This window comes from Peromyscus leucopus, chromosome 4 (assembly GCF_004664715.2).
Source record: "Peromyscus leucopus breed LL Stock chromosome 4, UCI_PerLeu_2.1, whole genome shotgun sequence".
Classification (NCBI taxonomy): domain Eukaryota; kingdom Metazoa; phylum Chordata; class Mammalia; order Rodentia; family Cricetidae; genus Peromyscus; species Peromyscus leucopus.
In genome coordinates this window covers 6,928,695-6,941,962 of record NC_051066.1, presented here as the reverse complement: position 1 = coordinate 6,941,962, position 13,268 = coordinate 6,928,695, and the positions used below count along the sequence as shown (strand labels likewise).

Genomic DNA, 13,268 nt, shown 5'->3' with positions numbered 1-13,268 from the left:
TGGCGTGATGCTGGTACTAGACAGGACACCTGCCCCTGGCACCCCAGGTTGCACAAGAAAAGGGCATGTCCAGGGCAGCCACTCCTTGGCCCCCTGCTCCAATTCCCGGCTTCCCGGGCCTTAGCTGGGCGGGACCTCGGATGGACACCATCAGAGGCGGCTTCTGTGCGAGGACAGGCTGCTCCTCCTAAAAGGCTGCCTCTTTCTTGTGCCTGAAAGGACAGGTGAGGACAGTGCACAGCCAGGAGGCGGGAGAGTGGGTGCTGGAATGGTTACAGGAGGTGTCTGAAAGCATGTCTCCAGCTCCAGGGCCACGGCACCCTTCCTGGGAGACTCTTGGAGTCTCTGAGACAAGCAACACCATTCTGTCCCACCCCATACATCCCAGTGGTTTCAGTAGGAGGGATGGGTGAGGCTGTGACAGACAGCGAGGATGGGGCAGGCCCCACAGGGCCAGCGTGTCGGCCTTTACAAGGGCACGGGGCTGACCTGAGCTAGTGGAGATGGGTGATGGACAGGGGAGTTAGCCCAAGGAATAGGGAAGAGTCATGCGGACAAGGGCCACTGAATCCTGGCCTTGGCCTGGCTACTGTCCTTCTTGGAGACTTCTCAGGAAGCCCTATCAGGAGTGGAGTGACTAGTCAGGTCCCGGGGACAGGGCTTCGGCCAGAGTGACCACCATCTCCCGCGGCTTTCGGAACTCCTCTCAGGGTGTAACTGTCTGCATTGGGGTGATGGACAGAGTACACAGGACCCAGAGTCCCTCAGGCCTTGGGGTGGGAGACTACAGAGCCAGGCGCCCTTCTAGAGGAGCTCAGCCTCAGTCAGCCAGGGGCAGCCCATGGCCCCTTGGTTTCTCATCCTAGGTCCCCCTCCAGACACCACTGGGTCTCCCTGGTCCATGCTACCTCCCCCACACTCTGGGTTCCCTAGATTAAGTCCACTTCCTCCTCACTTCTTATGGCCTCCCTTGCTGGCCCACCTCGTTCTTCATCCACAGGTCTAATGCTAGCCACACTTGGCCTTCTCTCAAGAGCAAACTTTACTAACAGTGTCTTTCCTGCCAATGGCTTCTGCGATTGGGAAAGACTGAGAGTTTCCCAAACCATCAGATTACAGCAATTTACCACATTTGTTGTCTAAGAATCACATCTGCCAAAATCCAGAAGTCCAAAATCAGAAGAGCTGTGCACAGAGGCTACGGAGACGACCCAGCGAGCAGAGCGCTGGCTGTGTAATTGTGGAGACCCAAGTCCAGATCCCTAGAATCTGCCACAGCAGAGCCAGGTGTGGTATCATCTGCCTGAAGTCCTGGTGTTCCTGTGCTGAGACGGAGCTCAAGAGAGGTTATGTCAGGAGCTCCTGGGCCAGTGGCCTGGCATGCACAACAAAGAAGAGAACTTCTCAGACAAGGTGGTAGGTGAGGACTGACCTCAGGTTGTCCCTGACATCCGCAAGTGCGCATATGCTGACATTTTCACACACACCTCTCTCTCTCTCAAATACACACACACACACACACACACATTAATTAAAAATTTTTAAGATTTATTTACTAGGTATACAGTGTTCTGCCTGCAGGCCAGAAGAGGCGCCAGATCTCATTACAGATGGTGTGAGCCACCATGTGATTGCTTGGGACTTGAACTCAGGACCTCTGGAAGAGCAGCCAGTGCTCTTAACCTCTGAGTCATCTCTCCAGCCCCCAAAATAAATATTTTTTTCTTTTTCTTTTTTAATTTTTTTTTTGTTTTTTTGTTTGTTTGTTTGTCTGTTTTTTGTTTTTTCTTTTTTTTTTTTAAAAAAGATTTATTTATTGTGTATACAGAAGAGGGTGCCAGATCTCATTACAGATGGTTGTGAGCCACCATGTGGTTGCTGGGAATTGAACTCAGGACCTCTAGAAGAGCAGTCAGTGCTCTTAACCTCTGAGCCATCTCTCCAGCCCCTGTTTTTTGTTTTTTGAGACAGGGTTTCTCTGTATAGTTTTGGTGCTTGTCCTGAATCTCACTCTGTAGACCAGGTTGTTCTCTAACTCACAAAGATCTGCCTGCCTCTGCCTCCTGAGTGCTGGGATTAAAGGGGTGCGCCACCCCTGCCCGGCCTATATTTCATTTCTCTCACCAAAATATCTGACAGTTGAAGGAAAAGAAGGCCTATTGTGTCCATGATGGCAGGGAGGTGTGGCTGCAGAGGTCGGAGCAGCTAGGGCGAGGGTTGGAGGCCATTCACCGCAGTTGGAGGCAGAGCACAGTGGGGACCAGGGCCGAGGTGCAGACTCCCAAGGGCTGCTTCAGACTCTTCCTGAGTAACTGGCTGACTAGCCCACAGCTCCAAGGTCACAAGTCAGTCTCCTCTCGAGTGCTTGTCATGTCCCACCCTATACAGAGTTTGCTGAGCACATTAGCCACCCAGAGGGCTTTGCCTGCTGTGTGGGGTTCTGAGGATCCTTCCATTCCTCACCTGGGTTGCTGTTCCTCCAGCTGCAAACTGTCTCTCCCAGGAGCTGGGGTGGGTCGGACGGAGGAGGTCCTCCCCTACCTACCTCTAGAGTCCTCTCCTGCCTTAGGGTTGTAGGCCACAGTGAGTCAGACAGTGGTCCTTGGTTAGGCTGGGGTGTCCATCTCCTGGGCCAGTGGACCTGGAGGAGGATCCATTTGAAAAGCTGTCCATACTGAACAGCAGACTGCACTTTGAGGGGCCCTCCCTCCCCTGGGCACACCAACCTAAGGAGCAAGAGATTCCAAAGGACCCATGGGACTCACAATCCACAGGGACATTTTTAGCCTTAACTGTGTAGATATGAAAGGCTTCAGAGAGCCTGCCAGTCTAGCCTTGGGAGGCTGGAACAAGTAGGCCAGCCTGGGCTACCAAGTGAGACTGTCAAAAAACACAATAAAAACAAGGCTGGAGAGATGGCCGTAAGATGGCTAGGAGCACTGGCTGCTCTTGCAGAGGACTGGGTTCAATTCCTAGCACCCTCACGGCAGCTCACCACTGTCTGTGACTTAGTTCTGAGAGATCTGACGGGCTCTTTCTAGCCTCCTTAGGCACCTGCATGTGTATGTTACACATGAACACACTCAGGCACACACATATACATATGATTAAAATAAAAACAAGATGCTGGGCGGTGGTGGCGTGCACCTTTAATCCCAGCACTCGGGAGGCAGAGCCAGGAAGATCTCTGTGTGTTTGAGGCCAGCGGGGGCTACAGAGTGAGTTCCAGGAAAGGCGCAAAACTACATAGAGAAATCCTTTCTCAAAAAATAAAAATAAGGGCTGCAGAGGTGGCTTAGGTGCTGCTCTTGCAGAGGATCCAGATTTGATTCCTGGCACCAGCATGGGGGCTAACTGTTGGTAACTCAGTTTCAGGGGATCAGATTCCCTCTTCTGGCCTCTTCAGGTACTGCATGTACATGGTACACAGCCTTCATGCCAGCAAAACCACCCACAAACATAAAATAAAAATATACAGATCTTATCTCTGTGAGTTCGAGGCCAGCCTGGTCTACAAAGCAAGTTCCAGGAAAGGCACAAAGCTACACAGAGAAACCCTGTCTTGAAAAACCTTATATATATATATATATATATATATATATATATATATATATATATAGAGAGAGAGAGAGAGAGAGAGAGAGAGAGAGAGAATCTTTAACCAAATGGAAGCATGTAGTAAATTAGTAAATAGTCTTTATAGCTTTATAGCCTGGCTTCTTTTTTTTTTTTTTTAATATTTATTTATTTATTATGTATACAGTGAGTGTTCGGCCTGCAGGCCAGAAGAGGGCACCAGATCTCATTGTAGATGGTTTGAGTCATCATGTGGTTGCTGGGAATTGAACTCAGGACCTCTGAAAGAACAGCCAGTGCTCTTAACCTCTGAGCCATCTCTCCAGCCCCTAGCCTGGCTTCTTTATTTTATTTTTCTTTATTTGTATTTTTTTTTTTTTGAGGTAGGGGCTCACTATGTAGCCTTGGCTGCCCTGGAACTATGTAGCCCAGGCTAGACCCAAATTCACAGATTCATTTGTCTCTGCCTCTTGAGTGATAATATAGCTTGGCTTCTTTCAGTCAGCCTAATTCTTTAGCAAATCAGATGTGGTAGGTTCTGTGTGGGAGGGATTCAGTTAAGCAGTGTGGAATCTCAGGGTGCCAAGCTCAGGAAGCACGAAGAGTGGGGGCGGAGAGAGCAGAGTGAGTAGCAGGGCTCCTGGGCTCCTACTTGGCCACCAAGGCAGAGGCAGAAGACGAGAAAGTGTCCCGGAAGAAGGGTGGCACCTTGGATGCCTATGCTGAAGTGGGTGGTAGGCTCTGAGCAATGTTCCAAACATGGAAAAGGCAGATGCAAATCCAGGCCTGGAATCAGGACAGGGCTGGCCTGAAGCCATGGCTTCATCATTCCTGCCACCCTAACAAGATGGCACAGACGGGCGCACAGACAGACGGACGGATGGAGAGCTGGATAAATGACAAGAGATTTGTTTCTTTCAGCTCTGGAGGCTGGAAAGTTCAAGGTCAAGCTAGCCAACAGGTTTGGTGTCTGGCCAGTCCCTTACAGCTGGCACCCCCCCAGTGTCCCTGCGCATGGGAAGAAGACAGAGAAGGACCGAACAGTCCAGCTTGTTCCCTGGGCCCTTTGGTAAAAGTACTAATCCACTCCTAAAGCTGGTTAACTACCCCTAAATGACTTGATTGTTATTATGATTATACCGGTCTTGAGCTTATGATCTTTGGAGGGACACAGACATCCAAACCACATCTGGGACGGGTTTCACCTGACCGTGAGGGAAGAGGCTGTGCTTATTTGCTGACTCCTCGGATGAGGCACAGGAGAGCCAAAAGTCAGCGAAAGACCAGAGAGAAAGGGTAGGAGAGGGGAGACTGTTTGGGGCCTAGAGGAGGACAGGAAGAGGACCTCTCAGCCTAGGCCGAGGACTCCCTTTCCATACTGTGCCCTGAAATGTCATCAGTTTGGGGGTTCTAAGGCTCCATTTGGTTGAATGAGTTACTCAGCCTGAGGTCCTCTGGGCATAGAGCAGGGCTGGGCCCTGTGCTTCTTACAGCTTGAAGGTCTGGAGCCAGAGGTGCCACGGGTGGTATGCCAAGACGAGAACTGGACAGTATGCCATGAGAGGAAAAGAACTCTGCCAAGTGTCTCCACAGAGAGCGCCGGCCCAGCACTGGGTTTCCTCGGCAAAGGCTGGCTCATGTTATGCTAAGATGGCACAGTTGCCGTTAGGAAAAACGTTGGGGCCTCCCAGGAATCAGCCTCTCCCCATTCATCTCTCAGTTTATTTATTCATGATGATGATGATGATGAGGAGGAGGAGGAGGAGGAGGAGGAGGAGGAGAAGGAGATAGGTTCTCACTATGTACCCTTGGCCGGCCTGAAGCTTGCTATGTAGACCAGGCAGGCTGGCCTCTTAGCTCATACCTAGCTCAGCCTCCTGAGTGCAGGGATTAAAGGCTCCCCCCATTCCGAAACAAGTTGGAGTGGGGTGGGTGGCAGGGTTTGCAGGAGATCTCAGTCATTAACTCTTGTGTCACAGGCGGGCAAACTGGGGTTCCTCCAGGTAACAAGGCAGCTATGGTGGCTGGTTCTCCAGCCCTCCTGCATCAGCGCTGCAAACACGTCGCACCAGGACAGGAGCACCCGAGAGGCGGAGAGTGTCGGTGGTGGTGGGCAGGTTCAGTACCTAATCAACGCCACCGAACTCCCCGCCGGCTTTCCTGAGTTGTCCTTCAGGGGCGACTATCCTCGAAGTTCCCCAGTTCAGTTTCCGGGGACTTGTTCCGGGATGCCCCTCTGTCTGGTCCCCCGGACTGCTCGGGGACAACTGCCCCAGCCAGAGGCGGGGTTTGAGCCCGGGTCCCGTGCCTTTGAAGTCCAGTATTCTCTTCCCAGCTAGGTATTCACAGAAAAGCAAAGCACCTTGGGCCACTCGGCCTTTCCGTCCGCCTGGCCTGCTCAAGTTGCGGCTGGATATTGTGGACCCTGGCGCTTCCAGGCCCAGGAAAACGTGGAGGAAGAGGGTAGAGCCAGGTCGGACCCGGGACCGGCCTCCGAGCGAGCCCGCCTCCAGCTCCGGCCCGGCTCCCAGGGCCCCGCCTTCCTCCGGCCTGGGGCGGGGCCATGCCGGGGCTGCCCGCCGAGAAGCCCAGCGGGGCAGATCTGGCACTCGGTTGGCACCAGGGAGCTCGGCAAAGGCCTGAGGCGTCCCGAGACCTTCCCTCGGCCCCGCTCGACCCTCGGAGGCCTCCGGGTGGGCGAGCCGGCCCCTCCGCCGGGGCCATTCCCCAGGCACGTGGTCTCCAAGGCCCCCGCCGGGTTTGAGAAAAGTTTATGGTTCGGGTCACAGCAGAAGGTATACCGTTGCGGGAGGGCACAGAGAATCCAAGATGCTGCGGCCACCCACTGGAGACAGCGTCCTGCCTCCTCCGCAGCGAGCATGGGTCGGAAGACCGGCCTTTTCCCTGAAACTCTTTCGGATAGATGCACAATGTGGCAACAACCGACCGCAAATCACAGGTCACCACTGCACTCCCAAAAGAGACGTCCAACCGCTTCTAAATCCCCTGGAGTGTTCACCAGCCTCTCAGACGGGCGTGCACTCCCAGGCGCGCACAGCTCCTAGTCCCTGATCGGCGTCATTGTCGCCCTCGGCAACACTCCCGGAGTCCGGTCCCTTTAAGGCACCCCAGCGCCTCGATCGTTTTGGTTTCGCGCGCCCGCCCGCAGCGCCGGCAGAGCGACGATGGCCCGGGCGGCGCGCGTTGCTTGGATTCTTGGCTTGAGCCGGTGTGCCCTGGCGGAGGGGCCGCGCGCACGACCCTGGACGCCAGTCTCGGCGCAGAGCTGGGCCGGCTTCACTAGGGCGGCGGCAGGAAGCCCGGGCCCCGCGGTCGGCAAGGGGAGCCCGCGGTTGTTGGGGGCGGCGGCGCTGGCCCTGGGCGGCGCGCTGGGGCTGTACCACACCGTGCGGTGGCACCTGCGCGCCCAGGACCTCCGCGCCGAGCGCTCGGCTGCGCAGGTAAGGCTTGGATGGCACGGGCTGCAGAAGGGGAGGGGGATCAGCCCCGAACTCGGGACTTTTAAGAAGCCGCGGGGACCGGAGTGGCCTCTTTCGCCCGCCCGTGACCTTGGGCGAGTGTCTTGGCCGTAGGAGTCCGAGGAGGTTGGTGCTGATGCCCTTGATTAGAGCTGTGTGTGTCTCGTGTCGTGGTCTGTACTGTGCTTTGAGGGCGTGCGCGGTGCCGCAGGTAGTCTTTCTGGAATGAGTGAGCCTGACTCCAGACCCAGAACTGGAGGTGTGCCTCAGCCTACGGTGGCTCGGCCGCCCCGTGGAGAGCTCATGAGCTGCATAGTCTCCACCCTGCCTTCCATGCATGGCCTTTTCCTGGATGCAGGATCTGGAAAGAGAATGGAGTCCTTGTGGCTCGCTGGTCTCTTCCCTGCCCTCCCGATGGACTGCAACTGTAGCAAGCACCCTGAAGGCTTTACTGCGGGGAGCCGCATTCAGCTTCCCTCCACTTTTGGAGATCCGAAGTAGACCTCACCTCTGGCCAGCGCTACCTAGCTGCTTGGTCAGCTCTGCCGCTTTCCTAGAGAGGACTGGAGGAATGGGGGTGAACCTTAAGAACTAATGACGCTGGAGGGAGGCACACCTTGGGATTGTGTAGTGTCCCCTTTGGGACAGGAGGAAGATGAATTCACGCACGCACGCACGAACGCACAGCAGAGCCTCCACAGATGCTAAGTGGTGTACCAGCTGGGCACTTGCAGCTGGGCACTCACTCCCTGAGCTCCTTGCCCGCCCTTGAGTTCTGTCTTCTCTCTGCTTCTCCTCATTCTTACATTTTCAGGGTCACCTTAGACGGTGACTTCGTGGGGAAAGGTTTGCTGGGAAGGCGGGGGATGGAGCCCTGGGACTCCGGGGGTTACCAGTCTTTTTTCTCTTCCCCAGCTGTCCCCGTCCAGCCACCTGCAGCTGACCCTGTACCAGTACAAGACATGTCCCTTCTGCAGCAAAGTCCGTGCCTTCCTCGACTTCCACTCCCTGCCCTATCAGGTGGTGGAGGTGAATCCTGTCAGAAGGACCGAGATCAAATTCTCCTCCTACAGGAAGGTGCCCATCCTGGTGGCCCAGGAAGGAGACAGCTTGGTGAGCCTTGGGGATCCCATGCCTCATTTCTGTCCCAGGCTGTCTAGGAGTCCCCCCAAATCTAAAAGAACTTGTGACTCCCCGGATCTCCACTGAGATTAGGGAGAATGAAATCAGGGCTGCTCTAATGGATTCCTGAGCCCGTGATGCTGGTGTGGACAGCGTAGCAGGATGTAGTCACGACAACAGAACTAAAGTAAATGTAGAGCTCTCTTTCCTTGTTAGCCAGGTCTTGGGGGGCAGGGTGGGGATGCACTTACAGATGATCACACTGGGTTTGCAGCTGGCGTGGTCTGGGTCTGAGGCGTGGCTCCTCCACTCACTGGCTGTCTCAGTCAGGATTTCTATGCTGCGCTGAAACACCGTGACCAAAAAGCTAGTTGGGGAGTGTTATGCCCAGGCCTCAGGGACCCCCAAAAGACCACCATGGAGACTGAATCCCACATGTAAAAGCAAAGAGCCTTTATTTCAAGCTCTGGAGCTTGGTCTCTCTGTCTGTCTGACACAGCGGTGAGAGCAGAGCCCTGAGCTCAGGTGGGCCAGAGATTTTATCATAGCAGAGGTTGGGGTGAGGGGCTTTCCAGGGTCCAGGACCCTGATTGGCTGACAATTGCCCAGGGGTGTCTGTAAAACAAAAAATAGGTGTGTGTTAGACTCAAAGACTTCTGGCCACCTTATCTAATGGTTGGAATGTTTGGGAAGTCAGGTACTTCCTCACCCCTGGGTGGATCCCTAGGTGGTATCAGCTTAAGGCTTTTCCTGGATCTGGGTGTTGCCTGCCAGTAAGCCTGTCACAGAAGCTGTGTCTAGGCCCTTAAGCCTGTCATGGCTGCTGTGTGGTCAAGCTCTTTTGGGGCCCCTCCACAGGGAGGAAAGGGTTTATTTCACTCACAGCTCCATATTATCAAAAGTAATGAGGGCAGGAACCTGGAGGCAGGAGCTGATGCAGAGGCCATGGAGGGGAGCTGCTTACTGGTTTGCTCCCCATGGCTTGCTCAGCCTCCTTTCTTATAAAGCCCAGGACCTACCAGGGTTGGCTTCTCAATTAGTCCTCAGCAGCCCAGACCCTGGGCTGTATGGACAGAAAGGATAAAATCCTGGCTCTGGGCTTGGTATCCTGTAGGAAGCCTCTGGGTCCTGCCCTGCCCTGAGTGCCAAGAGGCCAAGTGAGTCGTGGGTTAGGGTCAAATGCCAAGGCTCTCCCAGTCATGCTTCCCCAACAGCCATACTTGGTCACCCTACTCAGAAAGAGGGCCCAAGGGTGGGGAACAGTGAGCTCAGGCATGGGTTTTAGGGTGAGCGGTGATGGATCAGCAGTGCCCAGCTTTGGGGGCCAGATACTTCGGGCGCTGCTATTGTAATGTTGTTTGGTTGGTTTTGACGCTGCTGTTGTTTAGGAGGCCCAGAGCCTCTGGGGCAAGGGGTGTGGCTCAGTTCCACAGCGCTTGTCCCTCCTGCCCGAGGCCCTGGGCTCCATCCCCAGCCACACAACGGTGGTTTCTTCTCTTCCAGCAACAGCTGAATGACTCTTCAGTCATCATCAGCGCCCTCAAGACCTACCTAGTTTCAGGGTAAGTTGCTCCTGGGAGGCCCAGCAGGGCCTTGTCTAAGAGTGGGGCTCTGTACATGTTTCTAGACTAGACCAAGGTACCGTACTCTGAGACCTGCCTTCCTCCTCCTGTCCAGAAAGTGCTTCTCGTCTCTAACCTAATCCCTTTTGCTGCAAGTGAGGCCGATCATGGCTCCAGCCCGGGGCTGAGTCCCTGAGTGGCTGAGCCAGGCTGGGGTGGTCTGGGTTGGTAGGCCAAGGGGGCAGGAGGACGGAGTCAGGCTGAAGCTCTAGCCTTCCCCTGAAGGCAGCCCCTGGAAGAGGTCATCACCTATTACCCACCCATGAAGGCCATGAATGACCAGGGCAAGGAGGTGACGGAGTTCTGCAACAAGTACTGGCTCATGCTGGGTGAGAAGGAGGCCCAGCAGATGTACGGCGGGAAGGAAGCCAGGACGTGAGTGGAGCTGCGACTGCGGGCGGGTGGGGTGGTGATAAGGACCAGGTTAAGCTGCATGCTCTGGTGCAGTGGGTTCTCAGCCTGCGGGAAGTGAGCCCTTTGGGGGTCAAACATCCTGCAAATCAGATATTTATATTATGATCTGTAACAGTAGCAAAACTACAGATATGAAGTAGCAATGAAGTAATTTATGGTTGGATCAGCACATGAGAACTGTATTAAAGGGCCACAGCATTAGGAAGGCTGAGAACCACTGCTCTGGGGGAGTCTTGTGGGAGACTGAGTGCCGGGGCAGAGCCCTGGCTCAGGGGCCCTCGATGTCCTGTATCTGCAGGGAGGAGATGAAGTGGAGGCAATGGGCGGACGACTGGCTGGTACATCTCATCTCCCCCAATGTGTACCGAACACCCGCAGAGGCCCTGGCTTCCTTCGACTACATTGTCCGCGAGGGCAAGTTTGGGGTTGTGGAGGCCACCATGGCCAAGTATGTGGGTGCAGCTGCCATGTACCTCATCAGCAAGCGCCTCAAAAGCAGGTGATGGCTTGTGCAAATATATGCACATGTGGGATCAGGGGGGGGGGGGTCTGCTGTCCCACAGTCAGGGCATCAAACCCTTCAGGAGGAAAGAGAGAAACAGGCCTAGAGAAGACGAGCCAGGCCTGGGACCCAGCACTTCTCATCAGTTCCTGTCTCAGGCTTTGGGGTCAGAAGTCATGGCCCTGTCCTGTGCCCTCTACTTCTGCCTCCTTGTCAGGGTCCCTTCCTCATCCTGAGCCACACACCATCACTCACTGGGGCAGGTGCTCAGTGATGTAGGTACCATCCCTTCGCGCGCGGCCCCCCCCCCCCCCCCCCCCCCCCCCCCCCCCCCCCGCTACCCCAGTCACCCAGCCTTTCTGCTTTATGCAAAGGAAGCTGTGTCCCCGTGGGCTGGGGAAGGAGTTCCCTGACCCACCTTCCTGACTATCCCCAGGCACCACCTGCAGGATGACGTACGTGTAGACCTCTATGAGGCGGCCAACAAGTGGGTGACAGCCGTGGGCACGGACCGGCCGTTCATGGGGGGTCAGAAGCCTAACCTGGCTGACCTGGTGGGTATGATGGTGGTAGATGGAGTGGCCTGCCCTTGGGGAGGGACAACACAGGCCAGGCCTACCCTCTGCAGCTCCTGGCTCCCCAGAGGGACTGTGTTCTTCCCTGTGTGTATCACCAGGGAGAAAAACAAACGGAGCTTTCATGGTTCTTGTACCTGAAAGGCTCAGGGAGGGGCCCATTTCAGGCTGGGCAGGATCCAGGGGCCTGAATGGCAGCTGCATGGCCTCAGCCCTCCCTCTGATTCATGACTCGGTTGTGGCATGCATGGGCTCCAGGCTTCTACCTGGCAGTCTCACTGCCCTGGCTTTCAGCCCTGGCCTCGGGCAGCGCTGTAACCGGGTAGCCTGGGTCTGACCAGGAGCTGAGATCTCCGATCCTTCCACAGCTGGCAGCAGACAGGCAGAGGCCCCGTCCGAGGCCTTGGTGCCCGATGGCCCCAGTGCAGTGGCTGTTCTTGATCCTTCCCTAGGCAGTGTATGGCGTGCTGCGAGTGATGGAGGGCCTGGAGGCCTTCGAGGACCTGATGCGACACTCACGGATCCAGCCTTGGTACCTACGGATGGAGCAGGCCATTGAGGAAGCCCCCTCAGTGCACTGAGCTGCAGAGGCTAGCTACTGAGAGGCTCAGACCTCCTGACCAGCCAGCCCCTGGCCATGCTGGTAGGGGCCAGAGTCATTTTGTCTTTGGTCCACCCAGCCCCCTGGCCCTCTACTGGACATTTCTAGGGACCTTGACACTGGGGACAAGGCCCAGGCTCACAGCTATTCTGAGGGTAATGGGTCAGGGGCCACAGAGGACAACCCTCCAACCCCAGTTCCAGAAGCCTGCTCTCCCAGGGCTCAGTGGCCTCTTGTTGGCAAGGATCAGACTGGCTCCCACCCTGGACAAGGGGAGGGCAGTCTGCATTAGGGAAGGCCTTGTCCCCATGTCTCCTGGTTCCAGCTCTTCCCAGGTACTCCTGGGACTATTGTATTTGCAATAAAGGAGAGGTCTGCTGCTCCCCTCTGGCAGGCACTGTTCTGAGGACTGTCTGTGTGGGAGGGGCTGCTGTCAATCAAGGAAGCCAGGGCAGGCTGCATTAACCCTGGTGCCTCTGCTGTGCAACTGGTACCCACTGAATGTCACCAGAATCTGGGACATGGGGATTAGCCTGGTTATGACCCTCACTGACCATGGAGCTTCGGGCAGTGACACTCCAAGCCTCCATCTATTGGTGAAATTATTAAGGCCACTCCATGTAGTTAAAAGGAGATTTATTTAATGGCGTAACTTACAAATGAAGGAATAGGTAGGTTGAGGGTTCTGGGAAAGATGCAACAGTAGTCCGGCGATGTTCTCTGGAGAACTCTCCTCCGTCCACCTCTAGCGTCCAGGCTCCCAGCCGCAAGAGAGCATGGCCCGGCCCAATCTCGGGTCTTCAGGCCCTCCCTTGGCCCCGCCTTGTGGGCGTCATAGTTACCAACCTCAATGGGGGTTGGAACTTCCAGACCAAAGCTGGAATGGCTACCCACGACATCCATCTATTAAACTGATTGATAGTCCTGCTTCGGAGAAAGCTGTGGGGAAATTGGGTATGGTAGCACACAGCCATAATGCCAGCAAACAAAAGGCAGAGGAAGGAGTCCCAAGAGTTTAGCCTAGGCTGCACGGTGAGACCCTGTCTCCAAGAAAAGAAAGGACAGGTGTGGAGGTGGAGCTCAGTGGGTAGTGCTTACTCAACACATACAAAGCCCCGGGGTCCATCTGTGTTGTCACATGGGCAGGGTGTGATAATGCACAGTAATCCTGGCAGGAGACATGAAGATCAGTTCAAAGTCACCTTCATAGACAGTGAGCTTGAGGCCAGCCTGGATTACATGAGACGGCCTCAAAACAAAACCAAAACCCAACAAAGTTGCCATGGGGTGGGGAGATGGGTGCAGGTCAAGTGCACGTCAGGACACCGTGGCTAGGGCGGTCTACAGGCTCTCGTTTGGTTTTTAATGTGTATGAAT

At 55.3% G+C, this 13,268-nt stretch overlaps 1 protein-coding gene across 2 annotated transcripts; it reads left to right on the top strand.

Moving 5' to 3' along the window:
• Positions 1–6,658: 6,658 nt before the first annotated feature.
• Positions 6,659–12,293, top strand: Ptges2 (prostaglandin E synthase 2). 2 transcript variants are annotated; one of them, XM_028884709.2, is made up of 7 exons: positions 6,659–7,037; positions 7,971–8,168; positions 9,681–9,739; positions 10,025–10,174; positions 10,512–10,712; positions 11,152–11,269; positions 11,743–12,293. In XM_028884709.2, exons 1-7 carry the CDS (start codon positions 6,762–6,764, stop codon positions 11,869–11,871), a joined length of 1,131 nt encoding a protein of 376 aa, XP_028740542.1. In that variant the 5' UTR covers positions 6,659–6,761; the 3' UTR covers positions 11,872–12,293. The 2 variants fall into 2 exon arrangements, with proteins under 2 accessions (XP_028740542.1, XP_037060460.1); XM_037204565.1 differs by lacking the exon at positions 6,659–7,037 and adding an exon at positions 7,292–7,590.
• The last annotated feature ends 975 nt before the right edge of the window (positions 12,294–13,268 follow it).

Excerpts from the sequence above, each read along its gene's own strand:
- Ptges2 (XM_028884709.2), top strand. The coding sequence starts at position 6,762 with ATGGCCCGGGCGGCGCGCGTTGCTTGGATTCTTGGCTTGAGCCGGTGT. Across the intron at positions 10,175-10,511 it reads GGCGGGAAGGAAGCCAGGAC|GGAGGAGATGAAGTGGAGGC; the intron begins GTGAGTGGAGCT and ends CTGTATCTGCAG. Across the intron at positions 10,713-11,151 it reads AGCAAGCGCCTCAAAAGCAG|GCACCACCTGCAGGATGACG; the intron begins GTGATGGCTTGT and ends GACTATCCCCAG.